At 48.0% G+C, this 19,723-nt stretch overlaps 1 protein-coding gene across 1 annotated transcript in view; it reads left to right on the top strand.

Annotated features, from left to right (window-relative positions):
• znf407 (zinc finger protein 407) overlaps positions 1 to 19,723 on the top strand; it is a 154,287-nt gene that overhangs the window by 96,694 nt on the left and 37,870 nt on the right. Inside the window, exons 7-9 of the mRNA XM_030102230.1 lie at positions 3,342 to 3,425; positions 4,763 to 4,883; positions 10,413 to 10,591. Of these exons, the coding sequence (XP_029958090.1) occupies positions 3,342 to 3,425; positions 4,763 to 4,883; positions 10,413 to 10,591 (384 nt within the window). The remainder of the gene's footprint in view (positions 1 to 3,341; positions 3,426 to 4,762; positions 4,884 to 10,412; positions 10,592 to 19,723) is intronic.

Here is a 19,723-nt window from a genome sequence, read left to right as displayed (position 1 = left end):
TGTTTTCGGGAGTTTTAGTGTCTCGCTCGAGGTTTTTTTGTTTTTTTTTTGTGCACATTTGCTTTAAACAGATGCTTGTGCCGCTCGCCCTCCATGTTTGTGCCGCTCGCCCTCCATTTCCGTTTGTTTTTGCGGCCTTCGCCTCGGCGAGGCGGCGGCAGACGGACTGATGTTTCAGTTAAACTCAGCAGTCGAGGCGGGTTTGGAAACCAGCGCCTGCTTTGAGGGTTAAAGTCAGAGAGTGAAGGTAAAGGCTGACGTGTTGGGCATCCCGGTGTTGACAGGCGCTCTTCTCGCTCCACCCCCTCCCACCCCCTCCCACCCCCACCCCCCTCCCCCTCCACCGCCCGGGTCCCTTCAGAGCGTTCAACCCCCGAGAACGGCAGATGAAAAGCACACATGTAATTTATCGCCAACGTTTCCTCCTCAAGAATAATTGTGGCGACCGCGGCTGGGCGCAGGGATCGATGGCTATGGATTTTTCTGTGGTGGGGTCTTGTAGCGTTGAGGCGTAATGAGAGATGGAGGGGAGGAGGAGGAGGGGAGGGGAGGGGGAGGGAGGGGGAGGAGGGACCAGCGCTGTTTCTTTTTTTTTTTTTTTTTTTTCTCCTGAGGTGAGCAGATGCTCAGTAACTCATGTGGAGTTTAGACACACAAGGACAGAGGTGCTACTTTCCTCTTTGTTTAAAAAGCGCCCCTCCTTCCAGGTGATTGGGGAGACGCTGGGGGGGGGGGGGCAAAGAGTGACACTTTTCACAGGAGACGAGTGGAATCTGCTAATGTTCTCAATAAACTGATGAAGATGAAGGAATCCGTCCTGGTCAGTCCTCTCCAGGCCGGCCGCTGCTTGAGATCTGCTCTATTTCTAGATTATTTATCTTTCTCAGGAATAAAGGACTTGGAATGACTTGCCAGACTCCACAGTCCTCCTCTGTGAAGGTTTTAGAGAGCTCTTTAGATGTCGACACGATGACAGGACACTCTTCAGCAGGAGGAGAGGTGCAAAGCCCGAGTGTCAGCGGTTTAAATAAGACGGCTTCAAGCCGTCACTCTCTCACCTCTGTTACTCCGGGTGTGCGCTCCGATTCCAACCTGATGGATCTCAGGCTTTGATCGTTACACTCTCTGACTGCCTCTTCATTCATCTAAATTTTAAAAAAAGACTCAGAACTATCACTTTTATTAATTTCAAAGAGGATATGTTTGATTTTATGTTTTTAACATCATTTTTATCGTAGATTTTAAAGATTTATGGTCATTCCTGCAGCGTCTTTGCTTCTTTTTTTTTTTTTTTCTTTTTATGTGAAGGAGGGTCGGATGTCATCTTCCTGTTGTGTATTTTTAAGTTTTATGGAACATCATATGCAAATAAGTGACTTCAAGTTGCCCCATCTTAAAAAAACAAGAGGCAAAGTGGAAATTTATTTATAAAAAAATATTGCCCCTTTAAAGGCCGTCCGCCGGGGGACCGGGAAGTGAACCCGCGTGAGTTGGTGAACAAATGCACCTTTTTAAGGCTGTTTTTCTCCCCTCTAAGTGGCACTGCATTAAAACTCTTCTCACAGCCGAGTGGCTTTAAATGGGTGTAATAGAGGAAACTGGAGGCTGCCTTTGTCTCGGCGGACTCGGTGAAAGCTGCTATCTGAGCGGCGGAGCAGCGCCGCGCCGCTGAGGCCCAGCTGGAGGAGTCGCCCCGGCGTGTTAGCGGCGCGTGGCGAGAGCTGGAGTTCAGCGTCCCGCATTTAGAGGAACGCTTAAGTGATGGGGAGCTCAGCTGCACGCGACACACACACGCACACACATGCACACACACTGGGCTGTGTGTTGGAAGGATGCCGCGCTCCACAATGCCTCCACACGTGAACGCAGCACACACGCAGCGCGAGACTGTGCGCACGCATGCACAGATCTGCATCTGTGTCCTTTGTACGGATGCGTGCGTATGTGTGTGTGTGTGTGTGTGTGTGTGTGTGTGTGAGTGAGTGAGTGTGTGTGTGTGTGTGTAGCAGGGAGACGGAGCATCATGCTGTTAATGACAGAGCCAGATGCAGAGAAGAGAGGAGGAGTGTAAAAAAGCTCTCCACGCTCCCCATCTGGAAGGCATCGCCCCCAAATGAAGTTGTACAAAACCATCCCATTGATAATAAAGCTAATTTTTATGGCTCTGACAAGTATGTAATTATGTTCAGCGGTGCTTTTCAGATTTTATCACAGTCAATAAACCACACTGGCAATTTCCCGTCCCCCCATTTGACATATTTACACGGATCCATCTGATTGGAGGAATTAGTTAGCTATGAGAGCTCTGATGGATATACACTAGTGATCTGTGACTTCTGCTGGGCTCATCTGTTAGCCGAGCGGATCCCCGGCTCATCTGTTCGCTCCGTCTCCTCTCCTCCCCGCTTCGCGCCTCAGCCGTCCGTCACTCCGTTCCCTCCATCCGCCTCTTTCCTGCCTCTTTGTCTCCTCTCCAGCTCCCGGAGTTTGTTCGGCTCCGATAGTTTCGCTCTTTCTCTGCGTGTTAGTTTGTAGTTTATACCGCAGCAACCTGAGATTTGTGAGGGGATTAAGAATAATCTGAGAGGAAACAGAACGAAGGCAGCAGCATTTTAATGGAATCACAAATAGATAAAGGGAGCAAAACCACGAGCGTCTTTACAGAAAATATGGAGAAAGAAGTTACAACGTCCAGGATGAATATCGACAAAGTGTGAAATATGAGCTGTGAATCTTGAAAATCACATCTGTATCTTAATTTAAAATAAAAAATAAAGTTGAAAATCAAGTCTAAATATGGAGAATGCATTCAGAATATTGGAAACGAGGAAGGCATTCAGGCTGATGTGCTGTCTGTTATCACTGAAGGTGTTGATAGAACATATCCAAGAAAGAAGATACAAATATAAAAATGAATGTTGAAATTAAAATGTAGGAGAAAAAAAATCTGGATATCGGTGTTCAAAATTAGGCTTGACTGTAGAAAGTGAAGTTAACATGTATTTAACTTTAGAACTGTTCATGATGAAGTTTAAACACCCTCACACACTCCTCTTTAATAAATCTTCAATAAATTTCTCCTTGAAACTGCTTTACTACTTTAATCCTCCTCAATTTAATTATGCGAACGCAAAACAAACAAACCTCTCAGAAGCACAACATATATTTCATATATATAATTTAAAGTCTTTTCATTTCTCTGCAATCTCTCCAACCAAACAGGAACATTTGTGATGACAAGGAACAAAAGTTCCAGCCCATTCCCTGATTCTCACTGCTTTTTTTTTTTCTGTGTGCGTGTGTGTGTGCACGTGTGTGTGTGTGTGTGTGTGTGTTTCCAGGTGAGAAGTCGTACCTGTGTGACCTGTGTGGCTTCGCCGGAGGCACGAGACACGCTCTGACCAAGCACCGACGGCAGCACACGGGTGAGCGGCGGAACTCCTCCCAGCACACTGACTGACACACACACACACGCACACACACACACACGCTGTTTAGCCACTGTTTGCTGTCTCACACACGCACACGCGTGCGCGCAGGCCCATCAGTGTGACGCGCCGCTGTCAGTGATAGGCATGTGTACCAGTGTGGCTGACTGAATCTGAGATTTTTAATTTCGGTTATCATTTCACCATGTCATTCTGTCGCTTAGGGAAATTGCATTTTTCAGATAGGCTGTCAATAACGAGTGTTTTTTGGGAAATTGAGATAGTGAAACAAATACTGTTCTTAACCCGTTGTCTGGCAGGCGTCCAGCGATCAAGAATCCCCCGTTATAAATATTCATCCAGGTTTTCATAATTCATTCTGTTTGCTCCTCACTCATTCTTTTTTTTTTTTTTTTTTTCTTCCCTCGCTGCCATTTTCCTCCTGAAACCTCCAATTTTCTGTCCTCCTCTCCCGTGTTGACACGTGTCAATTCCTCTCATTTGGCTGCGGATTCCAATCTGTTGTCATGCAGATCACATGAGGGGACGGACGAGCTGACGGCGTTTTCTTGGCTCAGTCTGACTGACGCAGATTCCTTTTTTTTTTAAGTGACTGCTATTGCCACCGTTCTCATGGCTCAAGGCTCCAAAAGACTTTGAGGGTTTACGCAACAATGATTTTAAGTGAAAATGCTACATTTTCATGGCATTTTTGTGTCTGTTTAAATTCGTTTTTACAAATAGCTGGTTAATATCGAACATGGCAGCTTGCAGAGTGGCATGACTCTCAGAGATCGGAGTGTTTCAGTTGCAGTGAAACTTTTTGACAAAGAAAATGCAGAAAACATGCGTTTTCACTTGAAACGCTGTGGTGTAAACGAGGCCTGCTTTACAGCTTCGATGCGCAAAATGCACCAAGAGAGCAGCGAATGAAAGACAAACGTCACTAAAACTTCAATTTCAACAGTTGATTTAACATAACATTCTCTTTTTGTCCATTTATATTCAGTTCTTCTGCTTGTTTTTCAGTAGCTTGCATTTCTCTCAATTCATGCCACTTTTTTCTCTTTCTTACTTAAATCTATTTCATTGTTTACGTACAAACAGAAATATTCCCACTGCAGCCTGAAAACTCTCCCACCCAAACTTTCTCACAGCCTCGATCAAAACTACAAGTTTTATCTGGAAAATACTCTCTGATCACAGAGTTTTCCGTCTGGATCCGTCCTCTGCGTCTGGATTTGGTGTAAATCTGTTACTGGATTTGAAAACATGTTTTGCTTCCTGAAGCTGCGGCCTGTCTGTGGTGTGATCTGCTGTCCTCCGCCCTGCAGGAGAGCGCCCCTTCAAGTGTAAGCTGTGCAACTTCGCCTCCACCACCCAGTCCCACCTGTCCCGGCACAAGCGCGTCCACACCGGCGAGAAGCCGTACCGCTGCCCCTGGTGCGACTACAGGTACCGCGCCATTGACCCGCGCACGCATCGCATGGCGGCGCTGATGGCCGGCGCCGCGGCGCTGATGAGCGGGCGCATGATGGGCGGGGATGGGAGGGGGTGTGTGTGTGTGTGTGTGTGTGTAGTGGGGGGGTTATGGAGGAGAATGTGTGAGATAGCAGGTGGCATTGTGGGGTAGTTTGGGGGGGGGGGGGGGGGGGGGGGGGGGGGGGGCTGCTAATGCTTGGTGTGGGGGTGGGGGGTGGGGGGGCATACAGGTCTAATCTCCACAGCACGGCTCCATCTCATCACTCTGCCATCATCAGCAGGCCCAGCCAGATCCCCCCAACACACACACACACACACACACACACACACACACACACACACACACACACACACACACACACACACAATGTCACTGTCACTGGCAGGTCCCTGTCATTAAAACACCATCATACCACATCAGTAATTACACAGGAAATTGTCGGTGAAATTGAAAAAGTTTTGGCTGGCGTTGCACATCTCCATCTCTCTCTCTCTCTCTCTCTCTCTCTCTCTCTCTCTCTCTCTCTCTCTCCTCTCTCTCTCTCTCTCTCTCTCTCTCTCTCTCTCTCTCTCTCTCTCTCTCTCTCCCCCCCACTCCCTTCCTTCTCCGTCAGGTTGTGGCAGAAGAGTGTGAAAGGAGGGAATGATCTCAAACCCATCATTGGTTTTAGATGTACTCTTCACTCGTTTTTTTCCCGCTCTGTGACAAAGTCATTCCGCCGCCGTGTTTCGCCCGCTCCGCCGCCGTGAAGCCCTCCCCTCGTTCCGTCTGTCATGTATGCAGTTCAGCTTAAGAAAAATGAACCTCTCAGACATGATAATTGTCGTCCGATTGTTATTTTACGCCGGCGAACGGCTTTCATGACCTTGTCCCTGAACGCATCGCGGCGGATCTGGTTCTCCTGCTACCTGGAGCCGAACCGTTTGGTTTAATCGGAGGCGAATGAAAGGCGATGAGGAGTCTTTGTGTCCCGGTTCGCTGCGTGACGCTCTGCTTCCGAAGTGCCAGAGAGCCTGAATGGAGTCTATCTTTGCGTGACAGTTTAAGCCATTGTGCTTTTCAACATCAGTCACCTGAAATCAGGTGGAGAGTGGCGTGCCGGCGTTTGGTGTTGGGCCCAATATTTCATTGTTTGCGTGCCAGAAAGTGTTTTCGCAGCGCCGCGCTGCAGACGGAAACACTCTGCTTTGAGGGTCAGTGATTAAAAATACAAAAAAAAAAGTTTGTGTAAGATGTGCAAAGTGTATTGACTAAACATAAAAACACATTTGTTCAGGTTTTATAAAGTTTGAAATCACATTAATGCAGTTCTGAACTACAATAAGAGCCAATACAAACTTCTCAATGTGACTTTCTTTTTTGTTCTTCTAATCCCAGATGGGCAACTTTAATCACTGTGAGGGCAACAAAAAAAGTTCATTCTCACTTCCAGAGGCCCGATTTGTGACCACAGCCAGAAGGCACTGGAAGGATTTGTTTTTCAATTTCATGAAAGAATTGATTAATGTGGGATTTTGAAGTGTATTTTCAAAGAAACTACATTTAAATTGTTACTCAAATGACTCTATTTTCTCACAAGATATGAAAGCAGCTGTGCAAAATGTAAATAAATGTATTTTCAGTTGAGTTTTGGCTCATGAACTTGGAAAGTTTCAGACATTGGAGAGAAAGTGAGAGATGAAGAAGACAAAGGAGACATATAGAGGGACATGGACCATAAATGTTCTTATCAACCACTTACAGTCTGGAAGACTCATTTCAAATCACAAAACTACCAGGAAATTTAAAAAAAAAAGCAAACCAAAAAAACAGCAAATCGTAATGGTGATAAACCAGATGAAGCCTCAACAACGCAGCGCAGCTTTACATAAAACTGATAAATTTGCATCATAAGAAAAAAAAAAAGCACCGTCTCGTAAGGCAACAGGATAATTTGAACTCCAGTATAACGCTCACAGCTGGAGAAGAGTGACTGATGTGTGTTTCACTCGGGATGAAATCCGCTCCCCGTATTAAAGCAAACAGTGAAATAACCCCATTATGAGGAGGATGGCGAGGAAACGCAGGCGGCGCCCGACGTTCCGGGGCCCATTGTTCCCCCAATGATACGTCATGATGGATACAGATCGCGGCAAATGAAACAGTAAATTAGAAGCCCAATTAACATTTTGGTGGCCCCAAGGGCTCCTGGGGGTCCGGAGGGGGGGGGGGGGGGGGGGGAGGGGGGGGAGGGAGGGGGGGAGGCCCTGCTGGCTTTACTAATGTGAGGTTGAGGGATTGAATGCAGAGGGGGGCCCCCGGCTGCCCCCCCTCACCCCTCTGGTGGCCTGACCGCCATGAGGAGCGAGTGTCCGGGGTCACGGAGTGAATATGATGTTGGGAAACACCGAGCCGTGTGACTGACAGATCACTGTATCCACGCTCAACGTCCTGGACGCCGCACGCCATACAATACCCCCCCCCCCCCCCCAATCAAATGCATGTAAATGAGCGGGGAGTGAATGATCTATCAAATGCCACTCATCTACTATTCAGACGGAGATAGATAATAGGAGTGGGGGGCGGGGGGGTGGAGGAGGGGGGGGTGTAATTATAGATGGGGACTGGTGGTAAAAATATTCTAATGATATTGCGCTGGGAGTCCTGGGCTGTCAATTAATGATGTCTGTTTGACTATTCCGCTGCTATTTATGCAAGCAGAGAAACTTCCTGTAAGTGTTTAAGGAGTGATTTTTTATTGTTGGTAAAGAGGAGAGCGCTCCCGCTCTTTCTTCTCTCTCATTAAAGTCACGGCGGCGTCTTAAATGGTCTAATTGATACGTAGCCTCTGACTCCTGCCACGCTTCCCGGGGAGGATCGAGGGCTGCTGTTGTTTACCGGATGCGGCGCCGTTCAGGTTTCAATCCAAACCCCCTGAAAGTTTGAATCCGGGAGGTGGTGGCGGCTTTGAGCGCGGCGGTGCCGGGGAGGTTTGGCGACCTTGTAAAAGTGAAGGGAGAGAGATGAAGGAAGTGAGGAGGAGGCATTAATGATGATCGCCGGGCCGCTCCGGCAGGATGGGATCCAAATAGCACCGATGATCCGAAGACACCCCCACCCCAACTCCTCACACACACACACACACACACACACAATGAAACACATTTAAATCTCCTCTAACGAAGCGCCTCTCAATTACACCTCTCCCATTACCATACAGTCTCAAGGAGGAGGAATATGGAAATGGCTAAAAAAAAAATAAAAAAGGTTGGGGGGGGGGGGGGGGGGGGGGGGGGGGGGGGGGGTAGGAAGTGGCAGTGGAAGGGGCGATGCATCCGTGGAGCTGATTCCCATGGCGAGTGCACCGGGTGGGGGAGGAAGTTGAAACAACGGTGGACTAATTAATACAGCGTATAGTGGGAGGGCTGGTGTGGGCTTTCACTAACTGTGACACCTGCTGACTCCTAAACGCACGTTGTGTTGTTTTAATATGACAATTACGCCATTACCATATCTGAGAGATAGCAGCCCCCCCTTCCCGCCCCCCCTCGACACAGGAATCCACCCGCGCTCTCTTTAGAACCTTTTAGCTCCGCTTCAAATTTTATCTATTTATGCTGTGGCTTTTGAATAAGAAATCAGTTCACTTTTCACCGTTAGATGCATTTGTATTATTATTATTTTTTTTCCCCCTCTGTGTTAATTCATGAGCGTGTCACGGTTTGAAATTCTCCTTTTCAGTATGCCGAAATAGAGTCAACAGATGGCCGTGATTTGTCGCTGAACCTGTTATTGTTTTTTTTGCAAGTGATGGCAGATGAGGCAATCACAGCAGAGCCGTGCGAGCGAGCGGGAAACACATGCGCGCTCGTCAGTCAGCGAAATCCTGCATGTGTGACACTCGAGACCTCGGGAATCCACACCGAGCAGGATTCCTGTGGTCGGTGATCATAAAACCTCTTTTTCTCTTGATTAGACTGTAGAGGTTGAGATGTAGATTCTAGTCAGAAATGAATGCAGATCAGTAAACATGGCGGATGAGCGGCAGGGCTGATGTGTGGCCTCTGAAAACTCAGTTTATAAACAGTGTTTTTCAACTTGAGTCTTATTTTTTTCTCGAGTTCAGCCCACATCAGCAACTCATGTCCCTGCACGTTTCACCATTAAGAACAAAATAAACCAGGCTTATGACCTATAAATGTTCTAAAGCAATTAAACATTTCACAAATTTGACACATCCTGAGTTTATGTGCCTAGTTCATTGACCTTTTGTCAAAACCACCCATGTCTAACTAACAAGACTGGCCTCTCTCTCCTGAAGTTGACCGCAGCTCAGAAACCTGCTTCATATTTTAGTTATGGCGTCCACACTCAGGGATTCCTTCATAAAGACCCCCATTGTTCACGGCTGCTTGTTGTTTATGTATTTTCCACGCCGTGAACGGCGCTGGAAGAAGGACCCCGGCTTTGCTTTTTGTTGTTTTCCTGCCGGTGGCGGCGGCGGCGGCCGGGGTGGCGGCGGCGGCGGTGCCAGGCCAGGCCGGACTCCGGCCCCGCCGTGATGGAGAGAGGTGTCTCTGCAAAAGTGAAAACAAATTCTCTCCTGGGCTGGCATGAGCTATGGCGGCGTGAGGCTTTATTGTCCCGGCCAAGGTGATAAGGGAGAGTAATTGCGTATTATACTGTCCGAGAATGTCAGGTCCAAACTGAGCACGAGTGCCTCATCCATCAGCGCCGGCGGTGTGTGTGAAGCCGTGTTCTACACGCCACACACATGCTTGCTTGCATGATGCATTGTTTGTGTGCACGGACATGTGAGCGCACGTTTGGACCTGTGCTTCACACGCTCAACATAATTCTTTTAAGTGTGTGTGTGTGTTTTTTTTATTCTATATGTCTGTCGTCAGTGTGTGCGTGTGTGTGTGTGTGTGTGTGTGTGTGTGTATGGTATGTGCATGTTTTGACCGTTGGGGGCGTCACTAACGTGTGTGTGTTTGTGTGTGTCCACGAGCAGGTTTAGATAGAGCCTGAGAGCAGGTCAGGCAGCGTCATTAATCAGTGGAAGTGTGTGTGTGTGTGTGTGTGTGTGTGTGTGTGTGTGTGTGTGTCACTTGATTACATCCCCGCATCCTGCAGTAGCTCACTGTTAGTCCTGCCCTATCTGACCAGCCCAAGCACACACACACACGCACACACACACGACATTTAGCACTATTTCAATCGCTTTCATACACCTGTGAAAACAAACGCTCTACGTTGGGGATGCGTTCCGTCCTCACACACTGATCCCAGCGCGATCACACACTCAACTGGTGAACTGCAGGGGAATTAAAAAAAAAACACACACACACACAGGAGAGCTCCGGAATAACCAAAACCGGCCTTTAGTCGTGTGCTGGCTGTGTAGCCATGGCAACAATGGACTCTAAACCCACCCCAGGTGCAGGAGAGTCCGGGAGTGGCGGTCCAGACGAGGCCTCCACCGCTGTGATCTTCACTCCTTCACTGTCTCTCTGCTTCAGATCCAACTGTGCGGAGAACATCCGGAAGCACATCCTCCACACCGGGAAGCACGAGGGCGTCAAGATGTACAACTGTCCCAAGTGCATCCACGCCACCAACTCTCCGATGGAGTTCCGGAACCACCTGAAGGAGAACCACCCCGATATCGAGAACCCGGACCTGGCCTACCTGCATGCAGGTACTGTCCTCGACAGGGAGCGTCGAGAGAATCCACTCCGATACTTTGACAGCTTATCTGTGTGTTCTCCACCTCACTGCGTCTTATTCGACGCAGGATTCTTGTCAGATGTAAGAATCCATCGAAAATAGTGCGGCTGCATTTAGAACAACGGCGCTTTGAGGAATCCTGAACATTCCTGTGTTTGAAGGTCGTTGGAGCGCCGCTCTTATTTCCAGCACCCGGCTCACTAATGATAACACACACACTAAATATCAACACTTTAGCCAAGAAAAAAGCCTCAGGTTTAAGATTTCTATGTAACAAGTTCAAAGAATTATGTCGGTTTTCCACTTTTGCTAAAGATGTAACATTATTTCAGATAATATGATAAAATGGAAATTTTAATTTCTCCAAAATGTAATACTAGCATCCATATATTTTAGATTTTTAACTCATTTAAATGATTTTTTTAAATTATTATCTAAAATAAAATTTTTCACCCTCATAAGAATTGATCACACTTTGAGAAGTTTTTGGTTTATAAGTTGTCGGTGTAGGAATAACTGACAGAATCAGGAGTGTGTGGAGCAATTTCAGCTCTGAATATTCTAGAGATGTGAAGCATATAAAGTAGGAAAAGGACAAAGAAGTGTTTCGTGGATATTTTAAAAATGAATTTCCAATATTTTCTCATATCGAGCTTTTCTGTAATACGCAGCTATAATAACAGCTACGGTTTTGTCTTTACTTGATTTATTTTTGGAAAGAAAAGACAAAAAGGCACCCAGCTGTCAATCAGTCAACTTCATGAGTTTTCTGCTTCCTTGTGTGTTCAGTGTCTTTACTTCATTAACTTCAAGTTAAAGGTGCTGTAGGCAGGATTCCGCATCTCCGCCATCTTGCTTAGGGTTACCTAAGCAAGATGGCGATTTGACCCATCTAAGATGGTGATTTGAAACCCAGCACAGCCAATCCTGTCCTGTTTTCTCTGACATCACGCCCTTACGCAAGTTAAGCCCCTCCCACAAGAACGTGTGACGAACGCCCCTCGACCAATCACGGTTAGAGCCTCATGGGCTCTTCTGATTGGTCAAAGATACCTGGAGCTGTCGAGATTCCTTTTCAGCTCAGAACAGAGACAGATGGAAATGCTGCGCCCTCGCGGTAGTGCAGTTATACTACACTCCTAAAGGATTATCAATGGATACTCTGACATTTAATCCAAAGAAAACACAGACACAAAAATTAGCACTGACTAGCAATAAATAGGCCTTTTACTAATACTGGAGCTGAAGTTTTGTTCAGGAACTTTACTGGCAAAACATCTGTGTGATATTTTGTGCTTTTATGGGAGACAGTGGAAACAAAATCTATCTACCATCACAGTAATTGATTCAGTTTGGAAACTTCTGAAAACAGCACCTCCAACCTGGAGGTGTTGACTTTGAAATAACAGTGGGATTAATAATAAACAATAAATTATGAACCGTGTTGGAAAACATAGTTAAAAGGTCTGCCTACGAGGTGCAGAATCACCAGCAGAGACCAAACAGGCAGTCTGAGATTAGGTTTGAGGTCAGACAGGATTTAATGATCCGTGGTGTTTCGGACTGGATTCAGACTGTTTCTGCTTCTGAAAAGAAAGAATTGCAGCAGGAAAACTTGTTCTCAAGCATTCCAACAACAAAGTGATGGTCACGTGTGCTGACAGGCGTAACTGGACGATGTGTTCTTGATTGTTGGTGTTGGTCAGCGGGCTATCTGTAGTGATCAGTCCAACAGGCTGTTTTAATCTCTAGTCTTCAGGTTTGGGAATCTTGGAAATTCTCTGTGATTAAAAGACGCTGCTGATGCACAGTTTGGCTCTCAGCAGCTCAGGAAATGAGTCTTATAGCCACAGTCTTCCTGTTATTTCAAGGTTTAGATCAGTCAAACACCAACATCCATACCCTGAGTGGAACCTCTGCTCCGGGGAGACACAAAGCTCCGAGGCCTTTCCCGGGATTCGGACCGCCCGACGGCCCCCGGAGCGCCGACCCCGGGGTCTATTATTCCACAGAGGTCTGGTTCTCCAGACTCCTGGAGTGCGTGTTTTTGTGGGCGGATGGAGTGCGGTTATTCATCGCTGATGGAGGGCAGCCGGCCACAAAGAGGCTGGGCTCAGAGATTGCCGGTGGAGCCTTCCCTGCCAATCATTCAGGCCAGAGGGACAGATGAAATCTTGTTCCTCCTCTATTGGTTCCTTTGTGTCCCGGTGTTCTCCCTTTGTCCTTGAAGGCCACCAAATCCAATCGGCAGAGTGGCTGTCCTTCAGAGGAGCAGGGAGGACAGCCTTTATCCTGTTATCCCTCTGACCTTACATAAAGGCAGTGGAGTCGGAGGGGAGCATCATGGGAAAGAGGCCATGCGGGGACATTACCGGGAAGCAGCGGCTTTGTAGCAGGACTCGGGTTTGATTCCGATTGTCCCAAAATGAAAGCCGTCCTTGTGCGGACTCCGAGAAGTTTGTTGTTCTAATCTCAGAAGCAGGCCGGCTCTCGGTACGATCTCCATTCTTCAAATCTGAGAACAAATTTCCAGCTTTGATCTCTTTTACTTCCACCTCTGAACCTCGCCGCTCAACCTTTTTACCTTCGGCTTGGTTTAAAAACACCCCCGTTCTTCATATTCTCCGCGCCCTCCGACCTCTACCCAAAGCACCCCTCGGTCGCACCCGCAGGTCCCTCCGTACCCTTGCTCTCCAGCGTAACCCTCACCTCCGCCTGTCCTTATGCACAGCCGACCTTTAGTGAAGAATACATCCTCGCAGATTCACTTTGTAGCTTTGACTCTGCTCAGGCCTGACCTGAGAACACGGCGCTCGTGCCGGCGTCTCCCTCGCTGTGTGAGCCTTGATTCACACCCTGCTGGTTTCACGTTTCAGGGTCGCGCGGCGAGGTCGGGTCTCGTCTGCGAACACGCGTCACTCGGAGGAAATGCGTCGTCCTCTTTCAGTCAGGAGATAAGCAGCGTGTTTTCAGCGCGTCGTCTTGATGCTGCGATTCGCATTCGGCTCACACGTTCCCTCGGATATGAACCGAAAGAATGACGGCGCCAGAAATGATCTGGAAAAAACGCAGCCGACGGTGTTTTGAAGGCGTCGATTCCACCTATGAATTACAGACTGAAGTCCTGCCCACTGTTAGGAAGCATGTAAATTGCGGCGGGATTGTGAAAATCAACAACTCCTCCACCTGATTAAGACCGAAGCAATCAAACTATAGGTGATTTGAGAAGGCACTGGAAGTACACTTGTGATCTCTGGCTCTTTCAAAGGAGGAGGAAAGAAAGAAGAAAAAAAAAGAAGAAGAAGAAGAGGAAGAAGAAGAGGGGAGGGTGGGTGGGGGTGGCAGCAGGAAGAGCACTTCTTCATCTAAGTAGACAGAACGAGACCAAAAGAAAGAGACAGGGGAAAAAAAGATTAAGAAGGTAGATGTTGAATTAACCTGCTTGTGATTGCTCTCTGTCAGAGTGGCACCGGGGCCGGCAGCGAGAGGCAAATCGCCTGTGATGGCCCTTCCCGCTGCTCCCCCTTTGAAAGACACAGATCAAACGCGCACCAGTCGCGGGCCCTCGCCGCCCCTCACGCCGGATTGATTGACACCCCAACGTCGCCGCCGCCGCCGCCGCTCTCTCCTTCTTCCTCTCCTCTCCCGCTCCGTCTTCCCTTCTTTATTCAGCGTCGCACTTCGAATTAAAGCCCTTCTCAAGGATGAAAGCAGAGGTCCTTTGCAAACGAAGGAAGTGAGGGAATTAGACCCAGCAAGTGATGGAGGGGAATGATGATTAGAATTTGAGGGGAGGGGAGAAAAAGAAAAAAAAAAAGAAAAAGAAAGGAGGGTAGATATGTGAGGGAGGAGGGGGTTGCTGATAGGACACATTTTAATAAAATGGTAATGACAATTGTCTTCCTGGCGTGATCTCGGGGAAGATAGAAGTTGCGGCGGCCGTGTGATCTCGGCGCAGATACCGGCGCAGCAGAAGCGGAGCCACAGGTACTTCAGAGGGCTGCGACTTTGCTAAATTACCCCTCGCCGCCAGAACTTTCTTTTCTAGTTAAAATGCTGCGAGTAACGCTGTGACTGCTGCAGCTCTGGGAAATGGTGTATTTCCCTCTTTCTCTGGCATCTCCCTCCAGCGAGGTCAGCCGCGGTAGCTGGAGAACGGCGGTGTGAGCGCACACACACACACACACACACACACAGGTGAGATGTCACCATGCTTTGTCAGAGCATCTCTATTCCACTATTTTTTAATTGTGAAACATTTCCCTAATTTCCTACCAAGGTTATAATTGCACATCTTGAGGCCACAGAGATCAAATGCTTTGTAATTAGCTCCCAGCGACGGAGGATCTGCTGCTTAGTGCCCAAAAAGATAAAACAAATAAATAAATAAACTTCTTCAAGGCATTGTTGCTGCTTTATGCAGATTCTATTTTCCTTAATAATGCATGATGGATGGCTACCGTAGGAGGCTGCAGGAGGCTTGGCCTTGTAAGTGATGATCTTAATACACAGTTATAACCACGGGCAAATTCATTTGTTTGCATATTTTTTTTTTCCTTATTAAACAAATCTGTAAACAAATATGTGTTTCGATGGCTTTTACTTAAGTTATGCATGTGTGTGCGCGCCTCCCCGGCTCAACCCTTCCTCCCTTTCACCTTCTGTTCATCATGTAATGAAACATTACTCTCCCGAGTTTCGTTGCGCCGCCGCGGCGCGTCGGATTGCGGAGGACAGGTGTGTGTGTCATGCAAATGTGTCCTGGTATCCCAGCGCATATGACACCGTGTCGACGCTGTGAGCGAAGCCGCAGACACCGGCGATAAAATCAACATCTGGCTCTAATAACAATGTGTTATCTGTGACACGTTTCAATGTGGGAAAATATGTGGAGGAAAAAAAAAAACACACAATGCATCACAGTTTAAAAAAAAAAAAAGAAGGAAAAAAAAACGGCGATAGGACATCAAGTCGTCAGCGTTGGTGATAAACCTGTGTCTTTGTGTCACCTTCCTTATGTTGCATTAACATGATCGACATTAATGAAAAAGTCATTGTGTTCGCTGCGGAGAAAAGTAGGAGGCGAGAGCCGCTTTGTTCAAGCTGCCACGCCGCAGAGCTGAAAGGAAACATCAGCAGCGAGGGGATTAATTGGCACCCGGTCCGCTGTATCTGGGCACGGGTCGTAAGGGCGAAGGCCAGTCCGAACGGAGAGGGTGAAGGGCGGAGAGCGTCCTGGACACGTCGGCCGTAGATGTGGTGGCAGCTTCGTCCGGCCTTCTCATTTATATGAAAAGTATCGAGCTCTAAATTTGATCCCAGGAATACTTTGCATGCCAGTAACTGAACTTAAATGTGTTTGACGTCCCCGGGTTAGGTGCTGTTGGGTTGGACCTGTCTGGTGAAATGGAGGAAGAATAAGTAAGGAATTTATGCTGAAGTAAAACCTCCATTTCACATGAGCTGCTGAGCGTCAAGAAAGACGACTGTGGAGGAAACTGGTTGTGTTCATTGTCAGAGTAACAGTAAGGCTTCAGATTGTGTGAACAGGGTCTGAAACACAGTTGTGATCGCAGTCAGTCAGTTTTCTCTGTTAGCAGCTTCAGCAAGTCCGGACGCGGAGGTCAGTGGAAGCCAGTGTGAGGGTGTTAATTGAAGAATTCCCTAAAGTCGGGCCACGGGGTCAACATGAACTCGCGACTGTCTCTTCCTCTTCTCATCTCTGCATCCCAAACTCTCGTACACGGCTTCTTTCACCCAGCGTCGATACTTTCTTTACATGCGCCCACTTCTGACGCACTCCCGTTTGAAATCAGCGCTGAGGAGCAGCTGTTCGATGCCAGCGCCCCAGGAGACGTGCGGCAACGGATGTGTGAGTCTATTCGGAGGGTTAGCAAAGCGTTTTAAAGAAAAAAAAAAAAAAAAAGCACCAACAGTCGCATGCATCTCAGAAAACCGATGCAGGGCCGGCTCAGGCCGAGCGCGCAGCAATCCCTGCATAATGACCTGCTCCAATGAGCATGAAAACTCTCCCCAACCGGCAGCATTTATCACACATCAGCCACAACAAGCGCTCTTTTGTTTGGGCCTCTTCCTCCCGGCCCTCCTCTTCCTCCTGGCTCCGGTCCGAGGGCTCCCCGCTCAGCCGTTCAGTGGCCTGACCGACACAGAGCCGCCGCTTCCCGGCCGCCTCAGATGTGACGTCTGCATTGTGTTTTTGTCACCTTCGGGCCATCACACAGATTTTTTTTTTTTTCCATTTTTTTTCCTTCCTCCCCTCACGATAAATGATGAGTGAAAGAGTAGTGTCGTTGTCAGACTGGGTCAGACTCTGCCTCCGTCTCCGCCTCTGGACAAGTTCTGTCACCATCAGAAAATGTGAAGCAGATTGATGACACCGGATTCGTTCTCCCTGCTGCTGCAGTGGCACACTTGGGTTAGGTGTGTGTGTGCGTGTGTGTGTGTGTGTGTGTGTGCTTATGTTGCACTGTTCTACAGCGGTGCAGATGTCTTATGTAGGGCACAGCCTGACAGTAACAGGGCCGAGGAGGGTGAAGTGAGAGGTTTTTCATCCAGGATGCCGCGCTCTGGTCGTGGCAGGTGGAGGGCAAAAACTTTCTGAGCGCAAAAAATGAGAGAAACAACAAGCAGGAAACAGTTACAAGTGTTTTGTTTTGCTTTGATGTGGATATATGGATGGATGGATGGATGGATGAATGGATGGATGGCACTCAGTCATTTCTCCTAACCTACCAGGTTTTGAAACCGATCTGCTCTGACTCGGCCGACCGCTGACTCGAGCAGCCACTTCGGAGACACGCTCACAGGAATGTGCCGGCGCTCATAGATTATCTCTCCCCAGCGGTGTGTCCTTCCCGGTGAACGTCCTTTACTTAAGAAGAAACGCGGAGTGGCAGACGCGCAGAGCCCCCGTGTGAGCGACGTGGGCCGGGGATGCTCCCGGGCAGGGCCGCTCCTCCCGCGCCGGACGGCCGATATGGGACCAGACAGGCCGCCGGCTCCCATAAAGCCTCATCCATAATTCAGCCCTCCTTCTCCCTCAAGTCAGACGCGCCGTACACATCCCCGTACGGCTAACGGCTCACCTGCCTCGGACGAGGAGAAGCAGCCACTGACGGCGACGGCGAGCTTTCAGAAGAAAGAAAAGTTATGAGATGAAAAAGCAGAAGTTGTTAAGGAGAGACGACTCCCGACTGCTGATTTCCGCTCTCGGCCCCGATCGCCCCGTCTTGACCTTTACTGAGACAACACAGCTCCGCAGTACCAACATGTTGTCCCCGATCCGCGCTCTCAGCGCACTTCTAAAGATCTCCAGCGCGACCTTTGCCCTTTCTGCTGCGCTAAGGACCCTTGTCTTCCTCCTTCGCCTTTCTCTCCCACTTGTGTCGTCTGTTTGGTGGCTCTCCAAACGTCTCAGCATCTCTAATTACTAACAGGCTCAACTTTTCCCAACTAAACAACCAATTACCAGCGCTTTAGCCCAGCCCAGTCCCATGTTTCCTGATACAGTGGCCTATTAGGGCCCCTTATTTCTCCCCCAGCATAATTGAATCCCCTGGCTTCTCATCAGCAGGCTAATTTAAGCCAATGTGCAGAGTTGGTAATCAGAGGGGCTGCCTATTAGACTATCAGACCCCAATTAAGTGCCCTCTTATTTCCAACATAACAAGCCACTATCACCACTGCTGTTATTGTATTTCCCTTTTTAGAGCTCTGTTTTGTTTGGGGGAAATCTGCGGTCTGTTTGTAGAATAAGAAGAGGAGGAAAAGGGAAAAAAAAGTGGAGTAAGGCACTTTGCTTGTTGGTCATGTTAAGTTTGCACTGATGCAGGTGTTTAAGCAGTGCTCTAATTAGGATCATGATGTAGAAAGAGTTGATCTGTTGCCATGTGCTGCGGCCCAACGCATGATTCACGTTCTGAAAACAGGCAAGCACATTGGTGCTTTTTGATCTTCTAATGTCAGCTTTTCACATCTTTGTGACGTAGAAATCTTCAACTGTTGCAGTGGATTGACAGTCATGCACTGTTGCAGGACAAAATCCAGAATCAGATCCTTCTGAGCACTCGCCACTACTTCCAAAGGTCTAACCAGCAGAAACTTTTCCCTTTCTTTCTGTTGAATCTCTTGTTAAAAGAGAAAAACCTCTTTCGACCAGATTATCTGGGTTCATATCATCTACATCTTTCTAGAAGAAGTGAGCAGTGAAGTTTTATAGCTTCAAACATTGCAGACATCCATCTTTGAATCTGGTTTAATCTCATGTGGAATAAGTTGTGACAAACAGATTTAAAATGGAAAAAGTTCAGAGATGACTGTCTTCACCAGCCGCACCTCTTTGTGTCCTCTCACAACTCCTTTTTTTTTTCTCATTTACTCCTCTTTTTTCCCTGTTCTCCCCCCTGTCTTGTCTTGGTGACTGGTGCAGTTGAGGGGAGCCGGAGTGTGAAAGAGGCCCACAGAGGGCTGATGAGGACTGTCTTACCAAAGCGTGTCTCCAGTTTGGCTCCGTTTCTTCTGCTACTTCGCCGGGTGGTGTGTGTACCCGTCTACATGGGTGTGTATGAGTGTGTGTGCGTATGGTAACAAGAATTAGCCCTTTGCTCACGTCTGGAAGTGGAAGTGTGTGCGTTTCAGCGCTGGTGTCGACTCCCCATAGCCTAATTAAAGGGCGAGAAAAGCCACTCACAGGGAGATTAAACCTAAAAGGGTAAATTAGTACTCAAAAGGGGTGTGGCAAATTCACACATAGGCACAGGCCATGAAATCTCTTCTGACACCTGTGGAAAAAAAAAAAAAAGGAAATAAGGACTATGGAGAGAGGGGAAAGCCTTTGTGTCTCAGTGGCTCGGCGATGCGTTGGGAATTTGTTAAGATGAGGAACACTTCATTTAGAGATCAGGACGAGGCCTTGAGACGGCTCCATCTGCTTCACAACTCCCCACTTTATTCAGTTCGGGAGGAGAACTTAAGGCCACATTAGCCAAATTAGGAAAAAAAAAACTTGTGAACAGCCAGTAAATCTTGTGCTTATAAATAAAGACAAAAAAAGGGCTTCCTAATACCAAGCCTTGAGGAACAC

This window comes from Salarias fasciatus, chromosome 11, assembly GCF_902148845.1.
Source record: "Salarias fasciatus chromosome 11, fSalaFa1.1, whole genome shotgun sequence".
NCBI lineage: Eukaryota > Metazoa > Chordata > Actinopteri > Blenniiformes > Blenniidae > Salarias > Salarias fasciatus.
The sequence above is the reverse complement of the archived record's forward strand: the minus strand, read 5'-3'. Positions and strand labels throughout refer to the sequence as shown.